At 42.9% G+C, this 23,857-nt stretch overlaps 1 protein-coding gene across 4 annotated transcripts in view; it reads left to right on the top strand.

Moving 5' to 3' along the window:
* FTO (FTO alpha-ketoglutarate dependent dioxygenase) overlaps positions 1-23,857 on the top strand; it is a 373,561-nt gene that overhangs the window by 105,108 nt on the left and 244,596 nt on the right. For all 4 annotated transcript variants that reach the window (XM_006732590.3, XM_031027338.2, XM_081806585.1 and 1 more), the window contains one exon: positions 14,745-15,369. In XM_006732590.3, coding sequence (XP_006732653.2) covers positions 14,745-15,369 — 625 coding nt within the window. The remainder of the gene's footprint in view (positions 1-14,744; positions 15,370-23,857) is intronic.

The following is a 23,857-nucleotide window of genomic DNA, read 5'->3' as shown; positions in this document are numbered from 1 at the left end:
TTTCATATTTTTATCAATTTGTATTGATTTGTTCTGATCTAAGAAGCAGCTGTGGTCTGGAGAGGTTAAATGAGAAGTGAAATGGTCTGATTTGGTCATCCAGTGACTCCTCATCACCCACAGAACATCCCAGTTCCTTCACGATCTGCTTCCTGCTGTGAACCTAGGGCTTTGGCACAGTGGACTGCTTTCTTCATCCCCAAACATTCCATGCTTTCTTCTACTTCCTTGCCTCTGCTCCTCTGGTTCTTCTGCATAGAATATCCTTTTGCCTCTTACCTTGTTGCCAGATGGCTAATTCTTCAAGACTTCACTTAAACAGCCCCTTCTTTGTGAAAGTTTCCTTGATTTACTTTACCTAAAAGTAGACTTGAGCACACTCTGTTCTGTGCTACTTGTACCTTCTAAGTACCTCTATCATGCCTATCGCGTCGTATTGCGGTTATGGGATTCCATGTCTCTTTCCCTGAAGTAGTCAGTACTCTTTCAATTATAAGTGATAAAAACCCCAACAGACTCACTGTAGCAAAAGAGGAATTTATTTTATTTTATTTTAAGATTTTTTATTTATTTGACAGAGACAGAGATAGCGAGAGCAGGAACACAAGCAGGGGGAGTGGGAGAGGGAGAAGCAGGCTTCCCGCTGAGCAGGGATCCCGATGTGGGACTCGATCCCAGGACCCTGGGATCATGACCTGAGCCGAAGGCAGACGCTTAATGACTGAGCCTCCCAGGCGCCCAAAAAAGGAATTTATTGACTTTCTTAACTTAGATGTCCAGGAGTACATGGCTGAATCCAACTTCTCAAAAGGTGTCATCTGATCCCTGCTTTTCTCTGTGTCGTGGTTTGGCTCTCCTCTGTGTGACTTCGTGCTGGCTAGGCTCTGACCTGCTAACGTACATAGGAGGAGTCTGACAGCCCAAGAGGTATGTGGTCTTAAGCACGTGGGATTTTAGAAGAAGGTAGCCATTTCTTTTTTTCTGGTTCCATCTGATTTCCCTGGGAGTGATCTTGTTGGCCTGGTTTGAGTCCTGTGTCTATTCCTGAACCAGTCATTGTGTTCATGGGCGTGAGATGCTCCCGTTTGCCCAGCCTCGTTCATGCACCCACTCGTGGAGTTGGGTTCAAATATGACCATTTCCACTCCAACTGCATGGACTGTGAGCTGGAGATGGATGGTTTCCCCACAGGAAAATTGGAGTCCTATTCTCAAAGAAGGAGGGGAAGGCATTTTGGACAGGCACTAATAATACATGTTCATCTGTTCTTCCCTACCAGAATGTAGGCTCTTGGGGATAAGAATGGGGCTCCCTCATCTTTGTTTCTCTGGGACCTCCCATGCAAATGTATGTGGCTGATTCTCAGTAACTGCTGAAGGGAGACAGGAAAGAAGATGTTTACGCATCTAGCATTCAGGTCACTTGACTTCTAGTTCACTCTCAATTCCAGGATGTTATCTGTCATTTCCATTCTCATTAGATCTTCACTGTCTTTCACCAGATCAGTCCTTTTATGGATTGCTCTAGTTTCTCCTCTTTGTCCCTCTTTCTTAATCCTTAGAGCTATAGCACATTTTCTAAGCAAGACATAAATCTGAGCATGTCAGCCCCCTGCTTCAAACCTGGCAGTGGCTGCTCATTGCCTGGCTCTTGCCTTTCTAGTCTTATCTCTCCAACTCTTTCATCTTGTTACCTGCACTGGACTTCGGCAGGACCTCAGACTAGCCAGACAATCTCATGTTTTGGGCCTTCTTGCTACATCCTCTGCTGCCCTGCCTCCTCCCTTTCCTTGGTGAACTCCTGTTACCTGTTAGCCAATGTGTCATCTCTTGTAGGATGCTCCCTTACACCTCTGCACTGCAGAGGCTTGTCTCTGCTCCCTTTTGTGTGCACCCGTAGTACTTTATATGTACCTTCATTATCTCCATGATTTTATTTTTATGCTTGTCTCCCCCATCCTCTGTACTTTGTATGGCACCTGGCACCTAGTAGGTATTTAATTAATTTGCTTGGATGGATGAGTGAATCAGTGCGTGCATTAGTTAATTTTAAAAGCGAGTTATATAATCATGTTTAGTATGCTTTTAATTTTGTTTTTATACACATACACTTCTCCCCAGGGAGGTAGCATCGGGATACAGAAATATCATATGCCAGCATGGTAGGGTTTTCTAGTTTTCCAAATTGTCTTAAATTAACATGTATTCTTTGGTAATCAGGAAAAAAAAAAAAATCCAAAGGACCCTTAAAACAAACCCACAAAATACGATCAGTTCTTAAATCCTTATTGCTGTTTTTATAGCTAGAAGCCATCTGGTACATGATTACACACACTGTTCTAAAGCAGCTTCTGAGCCTTTTGGCTTTGGAATGGTGCAAGTAGTGGTAGTACATGAAGAACTAAACACAGAGGTTATCAGCCGCTGTGCTCAGAGCCAGCCCTACACGGGGGGATAAAAGGAAACCCAAAGGCAAACAACAACTATCAAGGCTGCTCTTTTATCTTTCCAAGACCCACAACAAGTCTGATACCAATATCTAATCACCTTAAGTGCACCTTATAATAAGGGTTAGTGCTTCAACATACCCTTAGTAAAGGAAATCTATTCTCTTAAAAGATGAAGGGAAAATACTTTTTTTTTAAATTTTTTAAAAATTTTTATTATTATTATTTTTTAAAAATATTTTATTTATTTATTTGAGACAGAGAGAATGAGAGAGAGAGCACATGAGAGGGGGGAGGGTCAGAGGCAGAAGCAGGCTCCCTGCCGAGCAGGGAGCCCGATGCGGGACTCGATCCCAGGACTCCAGGATCATGACCTGAGCCGAAGGCAGTCGCTCAACCAACTGAGCCACCCAGGCGCCCGAGAAAATACTTTTTTAATGACATGAATAAATAGAAAGTTCAGACCCAACGTGGGGTCCTTTCAACAGGCCCTGGCCACAGGAATGCCATTCCAGCTGCTAGTCACAAAAGCAAGACTTTTTGCAGCTTCCCTGTTGGGTAGGTGTGTTTACTCTTACAGTGTGCTGTTCAGTCCTCACAACTCCTTCGTGCATTTATGCCACAAATGTGCATTCACTGACTGCTCTTCTTCAAGCTTGCAGTGTTTGAGGTAGAGGAACATCTATCTCCTCTCCTAGAAATTTCTCTTTAGATCCACACTAAGCTCCATATCTGAGCGGCAGAGGTGGTCCAAGCCCACATTTATCTGACTCCGAAGGCCCCTGCTCTTTCTGCTCTGTTGTGCGCCTCCCAGAATACTGTACTCAAATTTAAAACACCTTCAGAGATGTTTTTTGGTTTCATCTGATAAGACCATAGAGAAAAGAAATAAAACAACAACAAATCCGAAGTAGAAAAGTGGAGAGAACTTCTTTAGGTTCACCAGAGAGCACAAGGAAATGAGGAACTACATAGTCCAGAACAAACCCTGGCTTCCAGATCTCTGAGTGCTACCTCTCGTGTCCAGAGAAAATACCTCTCTCCTCAGTACGCCCCCTTGCTTTCCATTACTGTGTACTTTCCACTCCGCTTGCTCATCTCCTTGCTTTATGTGCATTTGCTCATTTACATCTTACCACAGCCCTCTGAGGCAGGAGCTTTTTTAAAATCCCATTTTAGAGATGAGAAAACTGAGGCACAGAGAGGTTTAAAATTTTGTTTAAGGCTTTTAAGAAACAAGAAGTGTCAAGACCAGGTGGTCTGACTCCTGGATCTGACCCTGAGCATCATCCTACTGTATCTCTTGGTGCTTCTGGTATTGCTCTGCTTTCATCCCCACGATCCTACACCTCTCTCTCGATCCCTGCCCTCCCCTGTGACCTCCAGGGCTCCAGTTCCAACTACCTGCTGGGGGGCTCTGCCTGGAAGTCTTGCAGGGGCATCTAACCCAACACAATCCATATTCATTCATTACTGACTTCACTGAACATGGATACTTAGCTTCCCCGCCCTGTGCAGGTAATGTTGTAGGCATTAGTAGTGAAAACCAAGAGAAGATTCCTCCTTTGAGTTTATTTTCTTATGAGGTGGGACGGGGGGAGGGAGCAGAAATAAAAAAAAAGCCAGAAAATGAATGTTGGAAGGGCAAACAGGTATGGAGATGAAGTAGGTCAGAGGGCACCATAGGATGGGGGACTGCAACTTAGGGTGGTCGTGGAAGACCTTCTCATAGTGACGTTTGAACCAACCCCTTATGGAGGTGTGGGAGCAAGCTATGTAGATACTTGTAGTAAGAATGTTCTGGACATAGGGAAGAGCAGGGCCCCTGAGGTGTATCTGAGGAGAAGCACGTGAGGCCAATACACCTGGCGCGAAGTGAGAGAGTTGAGAACAGAAGGGATGAGATCAGAGAGCCATGGCCTGATGATACGGGAACTTGCCGGCTGTACCGGGCATGTCGGCGGTGACTCTGAATGACACGAGAAGCTGTGAGAGGGTTTGGAGTGCAAGTGTGACAAGCTCTGAGTCACATTTTGGTAAGGATCTGTTTTACAGGGAACCTGCTGTTCATTCTCTTCTCTAGTGGCCACCCTCCTGGTGCTGTTCACCAAATCAGAAATCGTGCTGTCCTCCCCTTCTACCCATTGCTTCAGTCCCTCATTCAGGTGCTGGGCCCTGGCAGGTCTGCCTCTTCATAAACCCTCAGGGTGTTTCTTCTTTTCATTCAGGCCCTCATTTATCATCTCAGACCAGCACAGTTTTCCTGTTCTCCTACCTGGTGTTCCTTGTGCCCTCTCCAGTACCATCAATATTGTGTTCCTCTCAATAGGTCTAACTTGTCACTCCTTGCTTTCTAAATTTTGTTCAGTCTCTCTTGCCTGTAAGGTAGAGTTCACCCTCCTCAACATGTCCTCTAAGGCCACTGACCGTATGACCCCAGATTACCTCTCTGTCTCATCTCTACCCGTTGCCTAACATGGAGTCCAGCCATAGACTCCGTCATGCAGAGTCTCTTGCTACACCCAGGCTCCGCTGTGACCTTTCATCCTTCCCTGTTGTGCCTGTTATTCCCCAGGGTGTTGAGTGCTTTTTCTGTCTGGCGAGCATCTACTCACCCTTGAAGACCTTGCTGAAATAGGACCTCTTCTTTCTTTTTTTTAAAAAAAGATTTTATTTATTTATTTGACAGAGAGAGAGAAGAGCAGGGGGAGAGGGAGAAACAGGCTCTCTGCTGAGCCTGATTTGGGACTCGATCCCAGGACCCTGGGATCATGACCTGAGCCGAAGGCAGACGCTTAACCGACTGAGCCACCCAGGTGCCCTGAAATAGGACCTCTTCTGTGAAGATCCCAGGAAATGCCATGTGTTTGACTTTCAGAATGTATTACAAATCCAGCTCCGTCCCACCACCTCTGTCGCATTTGCCGTGCTCTTTCTGAAACCTCAGTCAGCACGTTACACTTTCTTGCTCAGCTTCCCATCGTGTTCAGAGTAAGAGCCCAGGACGTACATTTACCCACAAAGCGCAGGAAGAGCTGGTTCCCGACCGCCTCTCCCAGCTTGCTCCTTGCTTCTGCCGCCCCTCCTCTTGCCACTCTGGCATTCTTGCTCTGAGCATCAGCCAAGCACACTGCTGCCCCCAAGGCCTTTGCGCTTAATGTTCTCTTAGCCTGGGACTTTCCTCCCCCCCAGGTACCCGTGGGGCTTGTATCCTCATTTCTTGCATTCCTCTGCTCAGATGTCACCTTATCAAAGGCCCTCTCTGACCAGCCTGTGTGAGACAGGAACATTCACTGCTAGCATTCTCATCCTACTTACCTTGGATTTCTTTTATTCCATAGCACTCATCACAATCTAAAGACTATATATTTTACTAAATAAGTAACTCGATAGTAAATTCATAAAATACTATGTATATTATGAGCCACATATCCTATATATTTATATACCATCTAATTATAAGTATGAGCTCCTGGAGAGCAGATCAAAGTTTCGTTCTCTTCCTGTTCCCAGCACCTCATGCTTTGCAAATAGTACGTGCTCAAAAAATGTGTGTTCAATAAGTGAGAATTTTCCAGATTCCCTTCCTGCTTCTTTATTCCCTGCTCCCATGGAGTATTTTCATACTTCCCTTGTGATAAGTCTTTCTTTAGCTACTGGTTTTTATTTTTATCTATACTCTTAAACTATGAGACACTGTGAAACAGGAGCTATCTTGTTTATATCATTGTATTTATAACACTTTATACCGTATCTGATAGAGAGCAGATATTCAGTAAATTTTAAATAAACAAAAAATGAATCACTGAATTGGGGCACCTGGGTGGCTCAGTCAGTTAAGTGTCCGACCCTTGATTTCAGCTTGGGTCTAGATCTCAGGGTCATGAGTTCAGGCCCCATGTTGGGCTCCAGGCTGGGTATGGAGCCTACTTAAAACAAAAAAAAAGAACTGTTGAGTGAGTGAATGAATGAACAAACATCTCAGGGTCACTTTGTAGCAAACCACATGTTATCCCAAGACTCAGTTGTGATAGCTGTAGCAGGGCCAATGCAGTGACCTCAGAAGAGAGCCTCCTTTGGGAGACAGCTCAGCGCAGCAGGAGGTTGGCCGGTTGGGCCAGATGTGTCCAGCCCATTTGTCTTGGGATGGCTACCAAGCCTTAAGCATGTTACAATGAAAATGATATAGAAAATGTTATGACTGGTAATGTATACACTTCTATAGAGTGCAAAATACAAAGTGTTACCAGCAAAATCTATTAACAGCCAGATTAGAAATAGAGTCCCTTGACATCGCAACACTTTTTAAATGAAGTACATTTCCCAAGTCACTTGAAGATTTTAAAGTTGATTTTTTTTAAAACGATTTTATTTATTTATTTATTTGAGAGAGAGAGAAACAGCATGAGCTGGGGAGAGGGTCAGAGGGAGAAGCAGACTCCCCACTGAGCAGGGAGCCCGATGTGGTGCTCGATCCCGGGACTCCAGGATCATGACCTGAGCCGAAGGCAGTCGCTTAACCGACTGAGCCACCCAGGCGCCCTCACTTGAAGATTTTAAATTTAATTTCACTCTACTGAGGGTTGAGTTCCACTGGTTTCATATAGGTGAGCCTCCTGTACAAGTGGTATCTTACTCATTTAGCAACATGTCTGTCCTCTCTGTATGATGAAATTCTTTCAGAACCATCCCTTGATATGAGAGGAGAAGCAGTAGAATTCTTACATAATGGTTTAAAGTAGGTGGAAGGTAAAGCTTATTTTCCAGAAAACCCAGCATTCCACATGTTTCGGCCATTGATAAAGGCCTGGCATGTTGGTGGTTTATATCTAAAATACCTTTCCAGCTGCTTATTAAAATCATCATTTAGATCACGAAACTTTCTGTAGATCTCAAGAGATATATTAGGTGACCAGACAACTATTAATACAACTGCATGACTCTATACTCCTTGGCAAAACTTTAATGGGATTCAACAACAAAAAATTCTGACATATTTGAAAATCTGCCAACAGCTGTTCCAAATTCTTGTGTGATATCTGCTGTTTTACATGTACCTGTCCAAATGGAAAGGGAACTTACTTGTTTGCCAGCATGAATTAATATTCAATTATTTAACGTTCAGCTCTTTTCCACAGTTACTTGTAGTTCTCTTTAAAGAAACACTACATGGTGCTTTTAGGTGCCAGGCACTAGTCTAATTACTTGATAAATAATTAGAGTGGGCATTTAGGATGGAGGGTTTTCTCTCAGATTTTTTTTTTTTTTTGAGATAGTGACCAAATTAGCCAGTTCTTATTATTTGTATTGCTTGTGTTAAAATCATAAGTTCATAGGGCATGCAGCAGCATTCCAAATGAGATTTAAATTAGAACCAGAAGTTAATATTGAAACATTTTGAAAATTCAGGGTCATCAAAAAGAATCTCCTGGCAAATATAAGATATGTCATGAAAATTAAGAAGTTTTTTTTTTTTTAAAGATTTTATTTATTTATTTGACAGAGACAGACACAGAGAGAGCATAAGCAGGGGGGAGCAGCAGAGGCAGAGGGAGAAGCAGGCTCTCTGCTGAGCAGGGAGCGCAATGTGGGGCTCAATCCCAGGACCCTGAGATCATGACCTGAGCCAAAGGCAGATGCTTAATGACTGAGCCACCCAGGTGCCCCGAAAATTAAGAAGTTTTGAATGCAACATCTTTTCCCTGATTTTCCAATTTAAAAAGCTTTTTACATTTACTTTGGCAAATTTGAAAAATATACAGATGTCTAAAAAAGAAAATTAAAATTATGCCCAAGTTCAGCACCCAGAGATAACTACCATAAACTTGTGACCATATTTTTCCCCCAGTTTTCTTTTCTGTACTTATCTGTATACATTTGTTTTCTTTTTAAGCTGAGATCCTATCATCTCAATGTCTGGTTACTAATTTCTTGTTTAATAGTACTTTGTTATTTACGTTTTTCACAAAACAGTACAGAAATTTTTCTAAAGTGTGTCACATGAATATACCATTTTACCTCTAATCCCCTGTTGGGCATTTTGGTGGTTTTCAGCTTTTAATTATTATAAAGAACAGTATGATGAATATCCTTATAGTCTTGGTACATTTCTCTAATTATTTCCCTATGATAAATTCTTAAAAGTAGGATTACTGGATGGAAAGATATGAGGATATTTAGGTTCTGGTGAATTTTGTCCAACTGGCCGTAAGCAAGTTTGCAGTAATTTGCATTCCTAATTGTGGACTACCAGAATACTTGATTTTACCTCACCAGCAATGTGTATTACTGTGATAAAATTTTATTTTTTGCAAATTTTGTAGGCAAACCAAATTAAATATAATTTAATACAAATTATGTTAATTTATGTTTTTCCCTGACTTCGGTGCAGTTCATTTTTTTTCTATATTTAAAAGTCTTCTCCATTAATTTATGTGTGAATATCTCTGTTAATACATATTATATATATGTATATATATTTATATATGTATGTATATGTACATATACATATATTTAAATTTGGAAGTGTTCTTTATTAAGAATATTAAGCCCATTTTTGCCATCTAGATTACAAATAGTTTTTTCTAGTTAGTATTTGCCTTTTTATTTTATAATTCTTTTTATGCAAAAGTTTAAAAGTTTAAAATTTTGTATATTCAAATGTATCAATCTTTTAAAAACAGTTTATTGATGAGCTGTGTGTATGTACAATTTACATACCATAAAATTTACCTTTTAAGATGGTACAATTCAGTAATTTTTAGTAAATTTGTCGAGTTGTGCAGCCATCACCACAGGAGTTTTAGAATATTTCCAGATCCCCAAAAGATCCCTCCTGCCTCTTTGCAGTTGTCAGCCTTCTTTCCCACTCCCGGCCCAGACCCTCACTAATCTGTTTTCTATCAATCTTAGATTTTTTTATTCTCTTACTCTTAGAGGCAAGTCTTGAGCACTTATATTGGAGTCAGGCAAGGGCTTGGGGATATAGTGGAGAATAAAACTGCTACCATGTCTTTCTTCTGGGAGATTCAGAGTTGCAGGAGAGATTATTAAACAGATAATAGTTCAAAGAAATGCGTAGTTATGGATTGAGAAGTGTGTGTTGAATGATAATGGGGGATATATATTTGAGGTGGGGGAAGTTCAGGGAAGGATTCTTTGAGAAAGTGGCCTGCAGGATGAGAAGGGCCTGGCAGGTACAGATTTGGGAGGAAGAGCCTGCCCTGAAGGGGAGGTGTTGAATGATGGCCTCTTGAGGCCTGTAGGAAAAGAGGCCAATGTGGTTGGAGGGGAAAGGACATGAGAGATCAGTGAAAAAAATCCGGGGGGTGGGGGGGGGTGGGATACTTTCCCACATCATTATTACTGTTTTATTTTTAGAATGCTGTTTTTAATGTCAAGGTATTTACTTGTGATACTCATATGGTTATGTGAATTTCCCAGGTCCTTAGAGTTATTATTCCCCTGTGTTAAATCCATTTTCTGCAGTCTCCAGCCCTACTGTATATTGAATGATGGCCGCAAGCTGTGTGTAGATTGTGTGTGTGTGTGTGTGCGTGTGTGTGCATTATCTCCAGTCTTCCTCCTCTCCCAGTCCCAGAGAGAGTGTGTTCCCAATTATCTTACTTTTCACTAATATTTTATACTGAGGATTAAAGAACCCAGAATTGTTAAGAAATTATGGAGAAATTTCCTTCTTGACCGCTGCTGTTAGATGTGCTTCAAGTATACTGAGGCCTCTGGGACTTGCTCAGAGAACCAGTTTAGTGATAGAATTAGAGTTTCTGCGCATGGTTCCAGAATATTCCGTTATTGCTTACTAGATTGCTGTCTTCATAAGCTGCATAAACAGGAAGTATGATATTTCTCTTTTTATTTTTCAAAGGGATAAACGAATATAGAAACTATAAATCCTAAATGCATCCCTGACAGTCTCACTGGCCATTCATAATGGTGTGCCACATAACTCTGCTTTCTGTCACTTTAAATTTATGATCACACACCTCAGGTAGGCACTCTGAGAAGCAGGGCAATCCTACCACGCTTTCCTAGTAAGGTCATTTTTCCGTATGCAGGCTTGACGACTTCATTTTTCTTCTGCCTGCATAGACTTCCTGCTTACCTTCTATTTCCTGCATTCTGGATCAGGCAGAATGGGCTAGATAATGCTGTAGTAACAAGCAACCCTCAAATCTCAGTGGCTTCCCCCAGCAATATGTCTTACTCATTCTACATATCATTTGTGGGTTGGCAGAAAATCACTACCCATGAAAGTAGTAACTCAGGGATCCACATAGCCACTAGCTGGTGACTATGCCAAAAAAGAGCGTTCTGGAGGGTGTGGTACTCCCTGAAGTGCTCCAGGCTAGAAGTGACAGCCGTCATTTTTCTGGACACAAACAGTCACATGTTTCACCCAACATGAGGGGGCTAGGAAGCATAATTCAACATTGGATCCAAAAAGCTGGGTGATGGCAGAGGAGTCCAGAACTACCTGGCAAGCAGGCCACGTGACCAGCACACATTCTTAACTAGTGATTTGTTTTGCATTTTCACTGTGAAAAATTGAAGTGCTCCCCTCTCTCTCCCTCTAAAAACTCCCTGAAACTTAGTCATTTGCCTATTATCAAGTTTATAGTCCTCTCTGAATTTAGATCTTCTTTCTCCTACAGTTTATTCCGATACAGGAAGTTTTTTGATCATATACTCCTGTCAGGAACAAATTTTAAGCATATACAGTGGGGTCCTACTAAGTGTTTAAGAATGGGCTGTCTGGGAAAAAATAAACCAGACTCGATTTTTAGTGTTTCCTGATTTCTGTGGTGTAAATACTTCTCCATGGCCAATTTCAGGCTACCAACATGTCACTGAATGTGCAGTTGAGAGGCGATGTACACAGTAGGCTTTCCCAAGGGGATATAAAGTGACTCCAGCACACTACGGATAGTTATTCATTAAATAGACGTAAGTATTACTTGTATACTTGTGTCTATTTTATAATAGAACTCATATTAAACACATGTATATGTGTTTACTACTGTACACATATTTTAGTAAAGCTTGATTTTTTTTTTTTTTTTTTTTTTTTAAGATTAAAAACAAAACGGTTCTGCCAGCTTCCCCCCACCAACTCTGGCGGATTGCCATACAAACCCCACTGATCATTCAAATACCTCCCTTGGGAGACTCCCGCTCTGGCCACTCAAGGATTTTGCTCCTGTAGTTAATCACCCCGTGTCCTGCAGCAGCAGCCTCTTCCCAGGAGTATCCTGGCAAGCTCTGGTGTGTCCCCCCCGTCTTCCAGCACTGAAGATGGTCCCCCAATCTGGTATTGCCCTTCATCAACAACTGCGTTATTCTGTTCCCCTTCAGAGCGTGACCCCTGAGATGGACATTTAAGCACGGCGCCTCCACTGCTGCTCTGTCATTCCATCCCCAGCTGACTCTCCTCTGACTCTCATCCCCACCACTCTGCGAAATCACTCTTGTCACGGTCATCATTGATCTCCATGCTGCCACATCTCGGGGGTCATGTCTGTCCTCATCTCACTTGGCCTCCCAAGAGTGGTCGCCTACTCCACCCTTGAAGTGCTCCTGTCTTTTCACTTCTGCATTAATACTCTCTCCTAGTTTTCTCCCTCAAAGTTCTCTTTTGCTCCTTTCCTCTGAAACTCAGGAAATGGCCGTGGGCCCCCTTCTGTGTTCATGCTGTTTCCCTGGGAGGGCTCATTCATTTCCAGGCCTTTAAAAACCACAGGTGTGCTGACAGCTGCCTCCTGGATTTCCAGGTGTGTCTGTGCAGTTGACCCCCCCACCCTCCCCACCACTTCTACATGAAGATTTCGTAGGTATCTTAATGGCTACAGCTCCAAAGGGGAGCTCCTCCTTCCTTCCGATTCTTCTACCTAGCATTCCTGTATTGTCCCAGTCTTTTTTATTTAAAATAAAAAGGAGGGGCGCCTGGGTGGCTCAGTTGGTTAAGCGACTGCCTTCGGCTCAGGTCATGATCCTGGAGTCCCAGGATCGAGTCCCGCATTGGGCTCCCTGCTCGGCAGGGAGTCTGCTTCTCCCTCTGACCCTCCCCCATCTCGTGCTCTCTCTCTCTCTGTCTCATTCTCTCTCTCAAATAAATAAATAAAACCTTTAAAAAAAATAAATAAAAATAAAATAAAAAGGAGGGGTACCTGGGTGGCGCAGTTGGTTAAGTGTCCAGCTCTTGGTTTCTGCTCAGGTCATGATCTTGGGCTCCGTACTTAGCACGGAGTCTGCTTGAGACACTCTCCCTCTGCCCCTCCTGCTTGAGCGTGCACGCATTCTCTCTCTCAAATAGATAGATAAATCTTTAAAAAAAAATGGTAAGCTGTTTATTCATTTATTAAATCCAGAAATCTAAGGGTCATCTGGAACTGCTTTCCTTTCTTTACCCCTCACATCTCGTCGATAAGCACTGCCTTTTGCTCTGCCTATAAAATACGTATTTTACCTGTCTCACATTTAGACCATCATCTCTTTTCTCCTGGATGGTTGTAATAGCACCTAACAGGATTTCCACTTTCACATTTGCCTCTTTCCAATCTGTGCCCGATATTGTAACTAAGAGTGATTTTTATAAAATGTAAATCAAATTACTCTTCTTCCCTTAGGTCCTCTCGCACACTTCGAGTCAAATCTCGATTCCCTACTTTGACCTCCCAGGCTCTGTGTGGTCCAGCCCCTGCCTTCCCTTCAACCCCACCACATGTCTCTCTGCCTTTGGCTTTTTTCCTCTAGTAAAACTGGCCTTCTTTTTGTCTCTAGAAAAGTCTGGCCTCCCTCCTCAGCACCTTTGTGGTTTTTGGTCATTTCTCCGGGAAGCTCTCTCCCCAGCTTGTCACATGGCTGGCACCTCCTTTTCCTGAAGATCTCAGCTTAAATTCCAACTCCTTAGAGAGTTTTCCCTCATCTATGACAGATTTCCCACTGGTTTGTTTCTGTCCTAGTACTTAACGCAATTCGAGATCACTTTTCCTTATTTATTACCTGATCTGGTAGAAAGCTCTGTGAGGGCAGGAACCTTATCTCTGTCTAGTGTTTGGTAGGTGCTCCGCAGACATACATTGAATGAAAAAAACGTATGAAGGAATAAATGGTCTTCCCTGTTTATCATATAAATGGTAATCATTGATGAAGATATAGAAGGAATGTGTCTCAAAAATGGTGGGCAGTACAGTACTGAGAAGGTACCGATCAGATTAAACTTTACGGGGGTAAATGTAAAATCCTGTGCTTTGGTTAAAAAAAAAAAGTCCATTTCATTGTACAGAATCAGGGAACTCTGGTTTATCACCCATTCATGAGTCTTAGGAGCCAGAAGTGGTGGCTGAATAGGTAATGAAGTCCTCCACTGTGACAATAAATCCATGTGTTTCCATATTAGAGGAGGGATCATCTTACGGTATTCTCCTCCAGTGACACCAGTAGAATGATCACAACTTTCTCAGTCGCAGTAGAACACCTCATTTATTCACTCCTTTATTCAACATTTGCTGAATATATTCTGGGCACTGGTATTATCGTTGTAAGCAAAATTCTCCTGGCTCTAGTGTTCGTGGGACTTGGTATCTAATTCCCTACAAGAAGTGATTTCTCCTTCAGTGAAAGTATTAGAGCAGACACCAGTTTGTCATTTATTGGGAGGCAGGGCAATCTCGTGGTTCAGACCTCCTGCCTTGGAGCCAGACTCGAGCCCAGAGGCTTGAAATCCCAGCTCCACTGGGTATCAGCTATGTGACTCTGGGCAAGTGTTTAAATAAATGTCTCTGTGCCTCCAGATTCTCCCGTAGAAACCGGAGACAGTAACAGTACCGTCACGTAAAGCTGTGAGCTGCGAATGAGTCAACGTGTCTGATTCATTTAGAATAATACACGGCACTTAGTAAGCACTTAATAAATAGGTAGTAAGCAGTTAATTAATAAAATCGTGTTGTCCGGAGGGCCAAAGGTTGGAAGACAGATTGAGGGCAGGGAGAAGTGGCTGTAGAGGGAGCCTGGCAGTTTAGAGCACAGATGCTGATTATTTTGTTTATAGTAAAGATGAATGATTTGAGCTGGGACTTGAAAATCTTGCCTCGGACAGTCGATGACATCCGTTTCACGTCGCCTTCCGTGTGAGGCTGGAGAGATACGGGTCCTGTTCAGAAATGCTACCTGACGGTTGTTTTTTTTCCCCCCTCCGAACGCTGACCAAGCATCACAGTTCTGGAAATGAGAAACTCCTAGCTCTCCGTGAACACATGTTTTTGCTTTGGTTTTGTTTCAGTGGCAGCTGAAATACCCGAAACTGATTCTCCGCGAAGCCGGCAGCGTACCCGAGGCGCTCCATAAGGAGGTGCAAGAAGCCTTCCTCACGCTGCATAAGCATGGCTGCTTCTTTCGGGACCTGGTCAGGATCCAGGGCAAGGATTTGCTCACCCCGGTCTCTCGCATCCTCATCGGCAACCCAGGCTGCACCTACAAGTACCTCAACACCAGGCTCTTCACGGTGCCCTGGCCGGTGAAGGGCGCTAGTCCGAAATACGACGAGGCGGGTATCGCTGCTGCCTGTCAGACCTTCCTCAAGCTCAACGACTACCTGCAGACAGAGACGAGCCAGGCTTTGGAGGAACTCGCTTGCAAAGAGAAGGCTAATATCGATGCCGTGCCGGTGTGTATCGGTCCAGATTTCCCCAGGGTCGGGCTGGGGGCCTTTGACGGGCAAGACGAGCTGGACATTAAGAACAGAGCCGCATACAACGTCACTCTGTTGAATTTCATGGATCCCCAGAAAATGCCGTACCTGAAGGAGGAGCCTTATTTTGGCATGGGCAAAATGGCCGTGAGCTGGCATCACGATGAAAATCTGGTGGAACGGTCGGCGGTGGCCGTGTACAGTTATAGCTGTGAAGGTACAGTCTGCTCCGGGAAGACGCATCCCTGGGTGTCCCGCAACCAGAGTTGGGGAGGCTCTGGAGGCGTGCGTGTGTGTGTGTGTGTGTGTGTGTGTGTGTGTCCGTACACAGGTGTCGTGACTCCTTCCTAGGTTTGCCACACCCAGGTATCTGCAGAGTATACCTCTTTCTCGTCCAGTGGTGCCGTCCAGCTCACTGTTACACTGTACTCAGACCGAGGATTTCCGTGTGTAAGCACTACTGTCATTCTGTCTTTCTCATGCCCAGGAGAGCAGCGTCTTGGTTTCACACAGCCTGGTGCCTTTCTGTAAAGCTCAGCGTACACCGTACAGTTGCTATAATTAACGTGCTGATAAAGGGTTGGGAAGACGAAAATCTGTCAAATCTTTCCAGGTTCCCACAGGTGCACATTTTCAGTCTTGCCAAAATACTCTATTGTGGTTGACATCACTGTCTTGATGGGAGCGATTTGTCAAATATGGACTTGTTCTTGGCTTCATACGGATTTGACTACTGTCCTTCCTTGCCAGAAACAGTTGAAGTGGGTTCTGTAAGCAGACAGTCCTCTGTTTTTAGGAAACTCTCCAGCCACCCCCATCAGCTCTGCAGTTTTAGACCTAAAAGGGGTGCTGTGGGCGAACTTGTTCTCGAAGTTTCTGAAATCTGGCCCCCTTGGAACAGAGAACATAGGCTACCTTTTTGTGGCCTCCTGGAACTTTACTTCTTCTGTTGCTCCGTTTCTGTGTGTTTAGGGTGTCCATTGTTTTTCAGCCCAGGGTTATAAAAAGACAGTTGAACGTATCCAGGAGAGCATGACCATTGCTGACTTTGTTCTTTGCCTGATCTTTTGACAAACGAATACAAGACACAGTATTAGCTCTTTTGTCTGTTTATCTCTTCTACCTGTTTATTGAAAGGTGCTTGGAAAACCAGAGTTCTAGACATCCCATCAGGGAACAAACTGGAACTTTTAAGGGTCAGTGCCTTCTGAAAACTGTTTTTTTAATTGGTTGTCATTATCGCTTTGTATGCTTTTTGTTTACTAAAATGACTGCTTTATAAAAGGGATTTTAAAAAGGAAGTTCTCATGATTCTCTTTAAATTTCTTCCCATTTCCCAATCTCAGACATTTCCTCAGGACAGCTAAAATATCTTCTAGCTTTAACTCACGTCTTCAGCCCGGAACAGGGAACTAGTTTAGCGGTTGGAAATTTCGCCAGTTTCCCTGGCACCTCAAATAATGATGCTGACCTAAGAAAATTGCTTGGAGGGGATTTGATGCTGTCCTAATGGAAAGAACTGAGATCTTCTGATCTTTGCTAAGGCGTTGCCAGGGATTTAAGAACGATCACATCCAAGAACTCTGATGGGAAGGAACAATGGATCCAGTTTGTTAGTTTCCTTCTGAAGGAGGCAACTCTCTGAAGCTGAGGCCGTTGAGGCCTTGGTATGTGATAGCTCAAACTGCTACAAGGATGTCTTTGTGCTCCCACCTCCTCTCAGCCCTACAGTTTAATAGTCCTTTTGTACTCTCAGAGCGTGGGCGATCAAGTCTTTTTTGAAACCTAGAATATCATTCAGAAAGGAATTTAAATTTTGAATGAATGGTTTCTGTGGTTGGCAGTAGTTAAGACTGATAGAGTATACAAGTATACATAAATACGTAAAGGTTTATCCTTGCAACTGTCATCTGGAGGAGGGAACTGCAGAATTGGGGAATCTGTAAGAGCAGCGTGGTTCCTTTGTTCTCTTAGAACAAATCCGAGAGAATCCCAGAACTCTAATAATAATAACTGCAACGCTGGGAGCTCTCATTTACTGAGCACCTACTATGCTCTGGGTGTTGGTATAAGCATTTTACATGTATTAACCTGTTTTATTTTTATAACAGCCCTATCAATGAAGTACTGCTATTCTCATTTTACAGATGAGAATACTGAGGCACAGAGGGTTGATTACCTTTCCCGTGGATATACAGCTACTAATCAGCAGAGGAGGGATTTGAACCCAGACGTTCTGGCTTCAGAGTCCTAACAGCTATGAGTAGATGTTTCCTATTCTTGCAGTATAGTTCCCTCTGGGATTTGGGTTTTTAAAATGTCCACCTCTGGAAAGGTGAAGGGAATGTTCTCCTTCTTCTCCTTAGCAGGTCTCATATTCTCTGCTCTTCTGCCTGCCACCTTGCTTCTCTCCCCCCGCGACATCTGCTTGTAGCTTCCTACGCATGCTCTCAGGTGATTGGAATGCATCAGATAAACTTATTCTATGAAGTGGAACCTCTCTCTAGGCCTCCAGTTGTGTGTGTGATGTTGAGTCAGATGGTTTACAAAGCATGTGCCTTGAAACTTTTGGGTGGATGCATTTCTTCCAGGTGACAAGTGATATGTTTACTTCTCTGGCCTCCCTGTAATTCTGCCAGAGGTATGGTAAGGGTGGCCTCGAAGAGAGCCATTTGGGTGACAGTCGCGGTCGGGCTTAGGAAGGGCTTGAAGGTGGCGAAGAGAATGGGAATTTCAGATGACGGTACTGTTTTCAGAGTCCCTGAATGTGTTTGCTGAGCAGTTGCTAAGGGAAATTCAGTTGGCTGTTCTAGACAGTAGGGAGGCTCCAGAGGTAAATCACATTCCCATGCTTGCCTTGAAAGGACGGGTAAAGTGTGCTTCTGTGATTGTAATTATGCCATCCGGAAATATGAGATCCGGAAGAGACTTGAAATCACCTTGTTCAAGCATCTCATTTTACAGATGAGGACACTCAGGCGGGGAGAATGGCAGTGACTTGTCCAAGGTCACATAGTTCCCTAGTGACAGAAAAGTGTCACGTGCCACAAAGACTTCATGTAAAATGCACTGGGTGTTCAGAACAGAAGAGATTACTTCCTGCTGAAATTAAATTCAGGTGAAGCTTAAGATCCTTCAGGACTTTGTTCTCAATACCTTTTCCTAGTGAAATCTTTCTGTAGATTTATAATGAGCCAGTCATCCCTCTTTGGTTTATTTCTGTGAGTAGAGGTCATTGAGAAGTAATTTGTATAGGATACGTGTAATTATATACTAAATTCATTGGTTTCACAAGCAGTGCTAGTTAATAGATATCCCCAGTAAGAAGATTGAAATGGTACAACATTTAATCAGGAATGGCTTCAGGGAATCGTGTGTAAATTGGCAGAGTATTTGATTTTCCTATGCTAGCTTTGCTGGCAATTGCTTGTTACTCCTAGATGTTAAAAACAAACACCCCCCCCCCCCCGCAAAAAATATGTACATATATATGCACAAATTTTATCAGGGAAGGCATTAACAACTCATTGCTTATTGTAGTCCTACACTTTGTTCTCTGACTGGAATACCTTCAAAAGGATCAGGTGAATAATTATTGGTTACTGTTTTTCGTACATTTGGAAGGAAACATTTTCTGCAACATTGTCTTTATAGGAAAGACAATTCTTAAGAATTTTAACTAGTGCCAAATATTGCAGATTCTTGATATTATTTTCCAGATTTCCTAGGAAGGGCAAAGGAGGAAAAGCGAGAGAGGCCAATCCATGATTCCTGCTGAGTATGTGATAAGAAAACAGGACTTTGTAATAATTTTCTTGGAATTCTAGGACTCCCATTTCATGTCTTTGACTCAGGAAAAGTTGAATTCATTTAAGGATAGAAATTCGTTACCATACTTTACTTTGACTTTGAAATGAGTAGCTTCATATTCCTTAGCTCATCTTTGAAAGCATGAAAGGTTAGATCATAACTGCAGGTAGGGGGTGGGAGCATTCATAATTTTTAAAAATGTTGTGATATTTAATGTTTTCCTACATCTCCTGGCATCCCTGTCTGAGGTCTCAAAGCTCATTTGACTTTGTTTCATTTTATCATGCCATGTGCTGTTATTTTTTTTAAGATTTATTTATTTTAGAAAGCGAAGGGGGGAGGGGCGGAGGGAGAGGGAGAGAGAGAATCTTAAGCAGACTCTGCACTGAGTGTGGAGCCTGACTGACATGGGCCTCCACCTCATAACCCCGAGATCATGACCTGAACTGAAATCAACAGTTGGATGCCCAACTGACTGAGCCACCCAGGCGCCCCTGTTAGTTATTTATGAAGTCACTTACTTTGTTCAGTAAAACTTGTTTGGTGGTCTAAGTCACATTTAATCCCCATGAAATTATATATGCATTGAACAGTAAGCAGCCACTTTTTGCCAAGTGCTCTTCTAGATGCTGAGCATACAGTCAGGAACGAAAATCCCTGCCCTCACAGAGCTTATGTTTTAGCAAGGAGAGACAGCAAACAAACAAATAAGAAGGTTGTAAACAAAGGGGACGCACAGGTGTACAGTTTTAAATAGGAAAGTAGGCTTCCTTTTGAAGGTCACGTTTGAGCTAAGACTGGAAGGAGAGAGTGAGCGGGAGGAGACCAGCCTGGGGGAGAGGGAATACGGGAGGCCCAGCGATGGAACATGATGTTGAGATATTTCAGAAGCAGCAAGCACGGATAGAATTGAGTGAGAGAAGAGGGGGAGTAACAGCAATGAAGACAGAGAGGAAAGACTAGGGGTGCAGAGTGGGCAGAAGCTATTACAGAAGTAATACTGTAACACAAGGTCCTGGGCTTGTCCGGGGCATGGCATGAGATAGGAGCCGTTGTGGTTTCAAGTGGAAGAAGGGAGGCAGCGCTGGAAGCAGGACAAGGAGGCTGTTGTAGTAATCCAGAGTAGAGAGGGTGGGCCAGATTAGAAGAGGCGGAGGTGATAAGGAATGTTCATACGATGTCATGTTAAGTGCTGGTGAGAGAAGAAGACCCGTAGTGCCATCTCCCAATTGTCAAGGGAAGGCCAGCCAAGGAGAATGGCTGATTTCCCCTGCTCCCTCAATAGTTTTCTTGTGGTATAACTTACATACAACAAGCTGCACATATTTAAAGTTTACAGTTTCATGAGTTTTAATACACCTGTGAAACCACGACCATAATCAAGATAGCGAACATATATCCATTATCCCCAGAAGTTTCTACCTGCCCCTTTGGTGATCCCTAATGATTAATGATGTTTCATGTGCTAATTGGCCATTCATGTATCTTCTTCGGAGAAATGTTTCTTCAAGTTTTTTTTTTTTTTAAGATTTATTTAGTTATTTATTGTAAGGGGAGGAGGGGTGGAGAGAGAGAGAGGGCCCCACACAGACTCTGTGCTGAGCGCAGAGCCCAATGGGGCTCTCTTCCACAATCCTGAGATCACAACCTGAGCTGAAACCGAGTCAGACTCTTAACCGACTGTGCCACCCAGGTGCCCTTGTCTCTTCAAGTTTTTTGCCCATTTTTGAATTTTGTTGTTTATTTAGTTGTTGAACTTTAGGAGTTCTTTATATGTTGTGGATATTAATCTCTTAACAGATACGTGATTTGCAAATATTTTCCCCAAGAATGGCTGACTTTTTAACGATGTATTCATGTGATGAGTAGGAGATGAGGACAGACTGGAGTGGAACAAGCTTTATTGTCTAGGACATTAATTGGGCAATTTAATTCCTTATTACTGAATGACATCATTTATGTTAGCACCCCAGATATGCTCCTTTCCAGTGTATTTTTCCCCCAGCAGTAACCACTGTCCTGCCTTCTGAGGCTGTACCTTAGTTCTGTGCATATTTAAATTATGAATTAGAATTGTAAGCTCCTTGAAGGTATGGTTTGTGTCCTTTGTATGTGCATATAATGGTAGAAAAGTAAGTATTTTTTGCCTAAAGTTAGTATTTTTAGTTGTGAGTGGTTTATGCTGTTCATCTACATTCTGGCAACTGTACGATAACTCTGATTTCTGCAACTACAGTATCTGTTTAGAATTGGGATTCTTTTGATTGCAAATAGCAGATACCTGGCCTAACCAGGCTTAATTTAAAAAGATCAAGAATTATCTCACTTAATAGGAAGCCCAGAGGTCTCACTGGCTTCCAGTGGACCTCCTTTCAACAATTAATAGCGGGGTCAATTTCCAGTTTCTTTCCCTTCATCCTTCTGCTCTTTTTAAGCTATTGCCTTCCTCCCTTGGGGCTAGCAAATTTCTCATGGCCCCCAAATGCCTTCCCCCAGCTGTTGTGGCCACATAACTTTTTTATGAGCTTTGAGAAGGACAAAAACTGGGTGTTGGACAGGTGCTTTGAACTCTGGGTAAAGCTTTGCTTGAAGCTAGATGAACAAATAATTATCCTGTTTTGGTTAATCCAGCTTGGTTCTGATCTTCTATGTTATTTACAATGTGAAGGTTTCTTGTAAATCTCTACCACTCTGTCCTTTCCTGAGGCTGCCCAAGGAGTTACAAGCTCTATTGTTAGAAGGTCTGGCTTGGAGAATGTATTGTTTGAGAAGTATCTCTGCTTCCTTTTCCCATTTCATATTTTACCTCAGATAATGTAATGGTTTTGAAGCTTTAGCTAAGAGCCCCCAGAACAATTTTTCTCTCCTTTTCTCACTTTTGCTTCCCCCCCGCCAAGTCCATGAAACATGATATAATAAGGTTCTCCTATGTATGTGAATATTTATATCTTAATTTTTTTTTTTTCAAATGCTTAATCTGAAAGCTGACAGAGCCAGACATCATGTTGAAAGGCTTTAGACTTTTCGGGAAAGAGTTTGCAACATTTTCCTAAAATCCCAGAAAATTTATGATTAATTTTATAATCTATCTATGTCAAGGGACTATGTTTGTCCTGAATTGCTTGTTTCGAGGCATCTCAGAGCAGCTTCCAGCTCCTTAAAGACTATGAGCTGGGACTGATTAGGCAACCCCCCCCCCGCCCCCAAACGTCTCTGAATTCATTTCTTCAGACCATTCATTCCTCAGTGGCTGGGAGGGAGTTTGCTCTAAGTCAGCAGCAGGCTGGACTGTTTGTTCTTTGCCCAATCAAGGAAAGCGTTGCTAAATTGCAGAAGTCTCCCAGGCAGCTTCTCCTTGGCGAACGCGTCTTTCCTTAGGGACATGCCCTTCAGGAGCGTTTCCCAAATGTTCTTGGGCTTATGCCATTTGCCATTACTTTGGAAACCTGTCCAGAAAAATTACACGAGGTCTGCACGCAGAAGTGTCTACCTTCCAGAGGGATCACTCTGAAAAACGGATCTGACCTATGAAAAAGTCTTTCATGTCTATCATTGCCCTCAGTCTAAATTCCTTACCGTGGTTCGCAGAGTGTCCTGGCCTCTGCCCCTCGACCCCCACCCCTCCAACCTCTTCTCTTGTAATTGTGTGTCACTCGCGTGATACACTTGCAATTTTAAAGAATTAATTACGTTCTTGTACACCTATCTTGCCATTTCCGTCCCCAGAAGGTATCTTCCCAGCCTCACACCCTCTTACCTTCTGACTCTTCTCCCTTTTTTCAAAACAGATTCTCCATCCCAGACACTGGAATATCACAGATTAGCACAGGAGAGAGAAAGCATCATGAGGTTTTGTACACCAGCTGACTAGCTGCAACTTCTGGGTTTCTCCTGCTTCAAGCTCTGGGACATGGTTAGGAAGGGACCTGCTACTGAAGCCCTTCTGGGTATGGGGTTAAGGAAACAGTGAATATAATTGCCGAGGCCAGAGTCTTAGAAATCTTAGCACTTGGCCAAGGGAATAGGAAATCGGGCTATTAATGTGTGGTGATGATGAACATATATTTACACATCAGGGAAATTATTGACATACAGTATTAATGGTATATGTTATTAAATGTACAAAATTTCCAGCAATGTATTTTATTTGATTGGAACTGTCATCTCATCCTTCATGCTCAGGTTTCTGTCTTTGTTTCCTATGTGACAGTGGTTGCATACAGCTTGGAAACATACAAACCAAATATTTGATGGCACTTATCTTTTACTAGATGGGAATTAATTGTTCTTCAAAAACTAGTTAGCATAAAAAAGACAAATTGGTTAATTTGGGCAGGGAGTTGGTATTGTAAACTTGACATTTAAGTTTAGCATTCTTTTGTATTTTGTTACATTTTATACTTCTTGAACAGTTTGGTTAGTGGGAGCTGGGAATGCATCAAACACACTTGAGACATGCACAGTCCTTTCAGTGTTACTGAGGTTGAAAGGCAAGTAGGAACTTCTTGCCTCTGCTTGTTTCCAGAATAACACGAAGCAGGAGTAATCAGGTGCAGTTGCTCTAGATAACTGGAAGTTGCTTTTATTGAGACAGTGAGCAGCACTGTACTTATGCAATAAAAAATTGATCAGATGAACAGCTTCCCTCCCTCCTCTGTACCCAGCCCAAGGGGGAAACAAACCCTCAAGAAAACCTTATTTTAATGAGCACATTTCAAAGGTGCTAGATTTATGGGAGACATCAGGAAACACTGATTGCAATTACTGTCTCTGTTTGTCGTTCCAGGCTTTATTTGTGCCCTATTGGGACGAGGGGGTGGGGGAATGGCAGATAGAGGGGAAAGTTGTCAAGCAGCCCATTAGCCTGTGAAGATCGTTGCTTAGCAGAATAGCCA

The sequence above is a fragment of the Leptonychotes weddellii genome, chromosome 16, assembly GCF_054177405.1.
Source record: "Leptonychotes weddellii isolate Sample4059 chromosome 16, ASM5417740v2, whole genome shotgun sequence".
NCBI lineage: Eukaryota > Metazoa > Chordata > Mammalia > Carnivora > Phocidae > Leptonychotes > Leptonychotes weddellii.
Note: the sequence above shows the minus strand (reverse complement) of the source record. Positions and strands in the feature narration are given on the sequence as shown.